The sequence below is a fragment of the Scardinius erythrophthalmus genome (assembly GCF_964197995.2).
Source record: "Scardinius erythrophthalmus genome assembly, chromosome: 7".
In the NCBI taxonomy this organism is placed as follows: Eukaryota; Metazoa; Chordata; class Actinopteri; order Cypriniformes; family Leuciscidae; genus Scardinius; species Scardinius erythrophthalmus.
The window spans coordinates 4,207,560-4,216,971 of NC_138227.1; the positions used below are offsets into that span (position 1 = coordinate 4,207,560).

Sequence of the window (9,412 nt, forward strand, 5' to 3'; positions counted from 1 at the left end):
ACTCAAGCCGTCTCACACTGCAGTGTCTCCAATAGCAACACACTCCAAAGGTCTCGTATGAGTCTCGTCTTCAAACTCTCAAAGGACAGACAAAGAGTGTGTTTGTGGGAGTTTCAGCGCTTGAGAAAATGTTTGGTAACACTGTTATTTTACAGTGTCTTTACATGTACTTACCATAGTAATAACAGTAAATTATGCATAATTACATGCAACTAATCCTACCCTAACCTAATAGTAAGTACATGTAGTTACTTAATATTACTAAGTACTTAAATATATAATTACACTGTAACAATGACACCTTAAAATAAAGTGTAGTGGTTTAATGTTGTTTGATGTGGTTAAGCGGAGGATCGCTTGTGATAGACGTTATAATAGTGGAAATACTGCATGTGTGCGCTCAGATCTGATGCTCAGGTGTTTGGGCCAAGCAAAACACGAATGCCACGCTAACTGTGACGTCATGATAGCAAACAGTGGAAAATGAGAAAAACATGTAATGTAATTAAATATTTGGATGTTTTTTTATTCTGTTGCTTGTTAAAAAATATATTTGAATGACCATTAATGGAGAAAGATGATTTTTCCCCTTGTAAAATTCTTTTTTTTTTTTATGCAGTATTGCATTGTTTATTATTTGTCTAGTCATTAGTTTTTTTTAAAGGGGTGGTTGATTATGATTTGACTTTTCTAACTTTAGTTAGTGTGTAATGTTGCTGTTTGAGCATAAACAACATCTGCAAAGTTACAACGCTCAAAGTTCAAAGCAAAGGGAGATATTTGCTTTTACAGAAATCGCTTTTTAAGGACTACAACAAACGGCTGGTAGAGACTACACCACATTCCTCCCGGGTTAGTGACATCACCAACCCTAGAATTTACATAAACCCCGCCCCCTGAACATGATTTATAGATTATCAAGACAGAATATGCTAATCAATGACTAGAAGATAACTACACATAAGCTTCATAAATTCATCAACTAACCGTTCAGAAATGTCCTGTTGCTTCTACATGTTGTCACTTCTTCTTGAGTCTCTCCATCATTGTCTGACTCCGGTTTGAACATAAAAGGCTAAAAGTTTTTGAAATGTTCAGTGCATGTGTGTGTGAGGTAAAAGGACAGGAGCTCTTGAAGCTCCGCCCCCCTGCGCCGGGAGCAGCAGCTCAGTTGCATTTAAAGGAACAGATCTCTTCTCTGATGATGAGGGCGGGGCTATAACCTGTCACTCACATGATCCACCAATAGCAAACCACAACCATCCAATCAATTCCCCACAGACAAAATCAAGCCCCGCCCACATTTGTTCTTGTTTGAGAAGCAGTTTCACTCGGATATACGGCACTATAGAGAAGAAAAAATGACTTTTGATGACAACGCGGTTACACCCGGAACAAGGACTTCACGATAATAATTAAATTAAAAATCACGATTAATTTGCTCAAAAAAGTATAATCGCAAATTAAGAAAACGGTTAGGTTTATTTTTTACCTGATCTCTGTACATTATGAAAACTGATAAAAGCTTCTCTCAAAAGTGAAAACAGTGAAATTCTCTATATTAATTATAACAATTCCATATGTTAATATTTTTATTTTATATTCAGCAACCACAGTCCCGAACAATAGCCGAGATCCGTGATATATCGCAAATACTGACAATTACTGAAAAGAGCAACTGCTTGCTTACTTTACAATAACATTCACTGAGTATTAATATTAAACGGTTCAAATTACTCACGGTTTTAGGGTCGCTGTTTCGGTACGGCTCGGTAAAGGACTTTGTCAAACAAAAATAAAGTAAATCAGAACACATAATCAAACTATAAGCAATTGTACAGATAAATACAATAGAGCAACGATACAAATTAAATAAACAGTGGTTTTCAGGTAGAAAAATAAAAAAAAAAGTAATCGAATGTAAAATAACACTGCATGTAGTCATCACTGTATGATTTAAAAATGAATCCTTATAAAAGTTACAAAAGTTATTCAGACAAGAGCAGTGAGAGATTTCTTTGTCTTTTGTTGTTCGATTAACGTTAAAAACACAGACGGCAGGAATATTAGGCTTCTGTCACTTTAAGACTGAATGCACTGATCTAATACACTGATACACACACGTCGTCTCTCTCGACTGTTCACGTTCACTTTAGACATGTTTAGACACTTTAGACTGTTTGCTAGGATTCTCGCCAAGACGGGCATGTTGACAATTTTTGTGTGAATTTGTCCTTTCAGGCGCAAGAACTCAACTTTAAAGCAAACTCAATTCTCTTTCGTGTCGTCTTAAAAACACATGCAAATACTATTTTAACTTTTGTGTCGTTAAAAGCGGCCCGAATGTCATACACACAGGGATTTAACTCATAAAGAAATGCATTGAATCATTGTAAATGATGATCATTTCCTAAATGGAAATGATTTAATTTCAGAAACATTAAGTCAGAACGTATGCCTAGTCATTTTAATTTTCTTCTCCTTGATTTCTGGCCTCAAAACCTTTTGAACTCGGCTTTTATGCAAGGTGTATTTAAGCGTTATATAATGTCACTGCTGAACTCCTTATCTGTGTGTGTGTGTGTGAGAGAGAAGTGTCCGGTTTGTACTGTACTCTGTATGTGTGTGTGTGAGAGAAGCGTCAGGTTTGTACTGTACTCTCTCTCTCTCTGTGTGTGTGTGTGTGTGTGTGTGTGTGTGTGCGCGTGCAGGTTTGCCTCTCTATATTTGGCTCTTGTAAAGATAGCTGTGTGTCGCCTGTAACCCCTCCTCATAAACTAGTTGAGTCTTCAGCTCGTCTCTTGCCGCAGTCCTGATTCATTCACAAAAGCAGCCACACGTCAAATGCACAAAGCCAAATAATAAATGTGTGCTGCAGTAACTGAAGATCATCGTCATAAAACACGAGTCTTCGCTTACGGGTCATCGGGACCTGAACGAGATACACAAGTACTTTACCAATCCTGAAACTAAATTTGAAGAAGCACCAAATAATTCATTCTTATTATTATATTTCACTACATGTTAGTTTTCCTTTAAAAGAAAAGCTTGATGGTTTAACTTTTGAAAATTAAGATATTAAAGGTGCACTGTGTATTATTTAGGAGGATCTGTTGACAGAAATTGCAATATCATATACACATAATGTTTTCAGTGGTGTGTAAAGACCTTACTTGTGTTTTTATCACCTTAGAATGAGCATTTCTCTCTACACACACCGTGGGTCTCCTTACACACACGTTTCTACAGTGGCCCTGAACGGACACACGCGTTTCGTCACTGTGTTGTTCTTCGTGTATAGAAGCTAAAGCTAAAGTCAGCCAATAAAACACTGACACAATGATGAACAAGTCACAATAATATTCACAATAACATATCGTTTTACTGAATAATCAAGTAAACCTAATTTCTGAATTTATCTTTGTAAAGAAAGCTCATTGCTGAACTGGCTACTCTCTGCTGTCTCAGACGACGACATCACTTCCTGTCGGCCACCGTAACTTCTGTTGGGTGCAGTTCACAACCTCACCACTAGTTGCCGCTAAAAATTACACACTGCACCTTTAAGACGTAAATAATAGTATTTAAATTAACAAATGTACACTATTTTTCTCAATTGTTATTTCACAGTACAATAGTAATATTCCCTGAGTAACATATTTCTTATTTTGTTTAAGAAATGTAACTTCTAATTTAATGATCATAAAAATCTTAATATGCGCCAATGTATTGGCCAATAATTGGTATCGGAAATTTAGTATCTCTAATAATAATTAGCCAGATTGCGAAGCCCTGTAAACAAGTACAGCAAAAGCTCTTTTTAAAAAATGCGATGCACTCGTAAGAAAAATCGCAAAAAGATTTTTCTTCCCAAATTGTTCAGCCCTAGTACGAACAAAACTTTTAAAGATGAAATGTGTGATTTTCTGGTTTTATAGTCAAGAGGCCTGTTTTAAGGGACTTCTGATGCGAGTTTGTCTTCGAGCAGGAGTGTGTGTGTTTGTCTCCTGAGAGACCATGCGGTGTTTGAAGATGCGCAGGTGTTATTTTTACTCTTTACTGCGGTGTTCAGGTCTGGATCTCCTGTGGTAAAGGTGAAGTGTGTTAATACTGCGCCACTGGCAGCAGAACCGCAATAGTAATGAATAAATAGTTTCAATCCGGCTTTCCGAACACTTTTCCCATCAGCCGTTAATTGGATAATCCCGCACCAAACTCGCCGTGTTGAAAGAGCCAGTGTGATAGGAGAAATCACGGTAACACTTTATTTTACAGTGTCCTTGTTACATGTATTTACCATAGTAATAACAGTAAATTATGCATAATTACATGCAACTAACCCTCAACCAAACCCTAACCCAATAGTAAGTACATGTAGTTCACTAATATTACTCAGTACTTAAATCTGTAACAATGACACCTTAAAATAAAGTGTAACCGAAATCACGTGTAAAAACCACACACTTCAACTGTAACGTCCGCTGAATCAGTGTGCACATGCGCTTCAAGAACTTTTGACACATGCGTTAATTATTTTCAATCAGACATTGTATACACTAATTGATTTGAAGCCATAATTAAAGTCCCCCGTCTTAAAGCATATTATAAACACCCCATAGACATATAAACAACATTTAAAATCCAGCTTTTAATGTTGTTTATGTGTCTATGCGGTGTGTTTAATACGCTTTAAGACATGTGTAAATTCATAAGTCGACAGCATTGCTGAGTATTTCCTCCTTAAAACTGCAGTGAACCAAAGACAGTCTCAAAAACACGCTTTGAAATCGCTGGTGTTTCTGACGTCACAAACTACCTTGTAACCAATCAGATCAACGTGTGATCGTCAACCAGTGGATCTCTGAGCTGAGTGAGTGGAGGCGGGGCTCATTTGCATATTCATAGAACCACGCATACTAAATGAGGCAAGGGTGTCGAGTTACATTCAAGATATTTTAATGCATGAAGAATTTTTTTTCATGTCATTTTGGTGATCAAAGATGAGTTTTAAGGGATAAAATGATTGACTACAGGAGGACTTTAAAGCCTTTATAACTTGAATTTCTCTCTCTCTCTCTCCCAGGTTTTGTCAGTAGGTGCTGCGTCTCCATGCAGATGCTCCGGGTGAAATGAATAAGGCACCTCAGCCTCTGTCAGGACCCCCCTCCGCCCCCCCTCACCCCTCCGCTCCCTCACCGGGCCTGTCCCAGGTAAAACACACTACTCTTTTATATATATATATATATATATATATCTTTCTCAGACTGCAGTCCAGGGCACCACAAGGCCTGTAAATAATATATTTTAAAGCATAAATAATTAAACAATCTACTGTACTTTATGTATTCTAATAAATCATTTTGCTTGTAAATGTCTACTTGTAAGTAAAATAAACTGAATTTTCATTGCAAAAATTTAAATTAGCCCATGATTTACTCACCCTCAAGCCATCCTAGGTGTGTATGACTTTCTTCTTTCAGGCGAATACAATCAGAGTATTAATACATTTCCTGGCTCTTCCAAGCTTATTAATGGGAGTGAATGGAGGATGAGATTTTGAAGCCCATAAAAGTGCATCTATCCACGATAAAAGTGCATCTATCCACGAAAAAGTGCATCTATCCACGATAAAAGTGCATCTATCCATGATAAAAGTGCATCTATCCACGATAGAAGTGCATCTATCCACGATAGAAGTGCATCTATCCACGATAGAAGTGCATCTATCCACGATAAAAGTGCATCTATCCACGATAAAAGTGCATCTATCCACGATAAAAGTGCATCTATCCACGATAAAAGTGCATCTATCCACGATAAAAGTGCATCTGTCCACGATAAAAGTGCATCTATCCACCATAAAAGTGCATCTATCCACGATAAAAGTGCATCTATCCACGATAAAAGTGCATCTATCCACGATAAAAGTGCATCTATCCACGAAAAAGTGCATCTATCCATGAAAAAGTGCATCTATCCATGATAAAAGTGCATCTATCCACGATAAAAGTGCATCTATCCATGATAAAAGTGCATCCATCCACGTTAAAAGTGCATCTATCCACGATAAAAGTGCATCTATCCACGATAAAAGTGCATCTATCCACGATAAAAGTGCATCTATCCACGATAAAAGTGCATCTATCCACCATAAAAGTGCATCTATCCACGATAAAAGTGCATCTATCCACGATAAAAGTGCATCTATCCATGATAAAAGTGCATCTATCCACGATAAAAGTGCATCTATCCATGATAAAAGTGCATCTATCCACGATAAAAGTGCATCTATCCACGATAAAAGTGCATCTATCCACGATAAAAGTGCATCTATCCACCATAAAAGTGCATCTATCCATGATAAAAGTGCATCTATCCACGATAAAAGTGCATCTATCCATGATAAAAGTGCATCTATCCACGATAAAAGTGCATCTATCCACGATAAAAGTGCATCTATCCACGATAAAAGTGCATCTATCCACGATAAAAGTGCATCTATCCACCATAAAAGTGCATCTATCCACGATAAAAGTGCATCTATCCACGATAAAAGTGCATCTATCCACGATAAAAGTGCATCTATCCACGAAAAAGTGCATCTATCCATGAAAAAGTGCATCTATCCATGATAAAAGTGCATCTATCCACGATAAAAGTGCATCTATCCATGATAAAAGTGCATCTATCCACGTTAAAAGTGCATCTATACATGATAAAGGTGCATCCCTCCATCATAAAAGTGCATCCCTCCATCATAAAAGTGCATCTATCCATGATAAAAGTGCATCTGTCCATCATAAAAGTGCATCTATCCATGATAAAAGTGCATCTATACATGATAAAGGTGCATCCCTCCATCATAAAAGTGCATCCCTCCATCATAAAAATGCATCTATCCATCATAAAAGTGCATCTATCATCATAAAAGTGCATCTATTCCTATGATGGATAGATGCGCTTTTATGAGCTTCAAAATCTCATCCTCCATTCACTCCTATTTATAAAGCTTGGAAGAGCCAGGACATTTTTTAATATAACTCTGATTGTATTCGTCTGAAAGAATAAACTCATACACACCTAGGATGGCTTGAGGGAGAGTAAATGAATGGGGCAATTTTCGTTTTTGGGTGAACTATCCCTTTTTAGAGTTTTTAATGCTCTCCTAAATTTTTCCTCTTTGGAGCATCTTGGGGTGGAAAGTAAGAGTCAAGTCTTGCTCATGATTAAATGTTTTGCGTGTGTGTGTGTGTGTGTCTGTCTCCTCAGCCCAGTTATCCTGGTCCTCCCCCGGTTGTGTTCAGCACCCCCCCGCCACAGATGAACCCTTCAGCCCAACCCCGACAGGTACGGCACCCCAAATACCCCCCATCCACTGTGGGTCTGGTCAGGTGGGCTTCAGGAAGTCTTATTCCCCACATCATTTTTCTCCATATAGTCTCCTAATAGTCGTCAAAACGTTAGTCGACTAGAAGAGGCTTCGGCGACCAAAATTATATTAGTCGGTTAGCCATAAAAACACTCCGCAGGAAGTGAAGTCACACAGTGTTTTTAATATTTTAGTTTATTTCAGTTAACTATCAGAACTGCTACTGTCTCTTATAAATAAATTGAATTTAGTCAAGTCGTAAGACAATGAGCAATTGCAAAGTTAATCTCACAACACAGTATTTGGACTTTTCTGATTGGTGGATCTTGGAGATTTTGAAGGGGAGTTTTGTCTAAATAATTGTTGAAAAGAAGTTAATGTCACACATTCAGCCCTGCATCCTCCTGACCTCGCGCTGTGTGTGAGACTCGTGCGACTGAGCTGCTTCTGGGAAAATGAGCGTTTGTGGCTGGTGTTGCTTCAGTGTCTTGACCTTTGACCTGTATGTGTGGCTTTCTCTTTCTAGTTTGCCTCAGGTCCTAGAGCTTTACCACAACAGGTACTAACACAAACACACACACACACACACACACACACACACACACACACACACATTGAGCAAAACCTGAAACTTATCAGTGTCACATGGAATGAATTCTGCATGGGATTCTCAGTGTATTATTGAAATTATTAATGTTTTGAATGACCTTTTTTACATTTTACCTTTAGTGTAAGTTTTGGTCATTTTTGTGTTTAATGTGTGTTTTTGTCATTTATTGTTTTTTTTATATGGCTAGTTTTTATTCATCATCAAGTTTTAGTATTTATTAATATTTTGAATTAGTTTTCATTTTTATATTTTCTGTTTTAATTTTACCTTTAGTGTAAGTTATTTTGTTTTCTTTTTTATTTGACTGTTTATTCATTTTTAAGTTTTAGTATTTATTAATATTTTGAATTTTTATATTTTCTGTTTTCATTTTATTTTTAGTTAAATTTTTAGTCATTTTGTTGTGCATTTTTGTAATGTTTATTTGTTTTACATGACTGTAGGTTTTATTTATTTGTAAGTTTTAGTATTATAGTTTTGAATTTGGTTTTATATTTTCTGTTTTCTTTATAATTTCAGTTTAAGTTTTATTAATTTTGTTGTGTATTTATGTCAGTTTTATTAGTTTTTTAATGACTAGTTTTGTTTTTTATTTAGATTTTAGTATTAATATTATGAATTAGTTTTCATTTTAGTTTGTTTTAAACTGAAACTTGTCACTTTTATTAAATTTTTTTTTTAAATCAATTTTTATTGTAGTTTTAGTACTTTAAGTACGTCAGCTTAAACTAAATGAAACTTAAAAAACAAGAAACTTCTGCTTAGCAAGATAGTTAAAAGTAAGTTAAACTCCTGACATTTATATCTAGATTTCTGATTAACAACATATCTGGTTTAATGACAGACATTTGAAGGAAACTATCAGGCTTTTGAGGTTTATTACGACGGCAGAAACTGACGAGCGTATCGCTGGCGAGCGTCTGCCTTCGTGCCGCTTGTGTTCTTGTGTAGAGTGTGTTTCTGGCTCTTGTGTCGTCTCAACTGTGCTAAAATGCTTAGTTTGTTTGCATGCTGCTCTGTTCCTTTAACTCTCTGTGCCTGTGGGTAACACACACTCTTCATCTCTCCCTCTCTCTCGCTCTTCTGCTGTGTGTGTGTGTGTGTGTGTGTGTGTGTGTGTGTTTGGTGCTGCTGAAGGGAGGATTCAGGTCACTGCAGGTAATTCTTACATATTTTTTTCCCCTTTGCTAAAATCTTTCTTTAAACTCAGTGTGAAACGTTGTTAAAAACACATTTTACTTTCGTAATATGACGTTTCCAAATTAACCCAGAATGTATCATCTAGGTTTTATCAAAGTCTAAGGATATCAAAAACATTTTATCTACTGTGGCGCATACTTATTTTTTAATAGTGTCCTAATATGAATTGTGATTAGTTGTGTGTCCACAAACAGTGTCATGTGTGTTAGAAATGACATCAGCATTTTAAAAAG

At 36.5% G+C, this 9,412-nt stretch overlaps 1 protein-coding gene across 5 annotated transcripts in view; it reads left to right on the plus strand.

The window, feature by feature from the left end:
- eif4g1b (eukaryotic translation initiation factor 4 gamma, 1b) overlaps window positions 1-9,412 on the plus strand; it is a 66,292-nt gene that overhangs the window by 4,683 nt on the left and 52,197 nt on the right. For 2 of the 5 annotated variants that reach the window (XM_081370099.1, XM_081370098.1), the window contains exons 2-5: window positions 5,084-5,210; window positions 7,270-7,347; window positions 7,896-7,928; window positions 9,117-9,137. In XM_081370099.1, the coding sequence (XP_081226225.1) occupies window positions 5,130-5,210; window positions 7,270-7,347; window positions 7,896-7,928; window positions 9,117-9,137 (213 nt within the window). In that variant the 5' untranslated portion in view covers window positions 5,084-5,129. The remainder of the gene's footprint in view (window positions 1-5,083; window positions 5,211-7,269; window positions 7,348-7,895; window positions 7,929-9,116; window positions 9,138-9,412) is intronic. The other 3 variants (XM_081370102.1, XM_081370101.1, XM_081370100.1) reach the window with 2 other exon arrangements.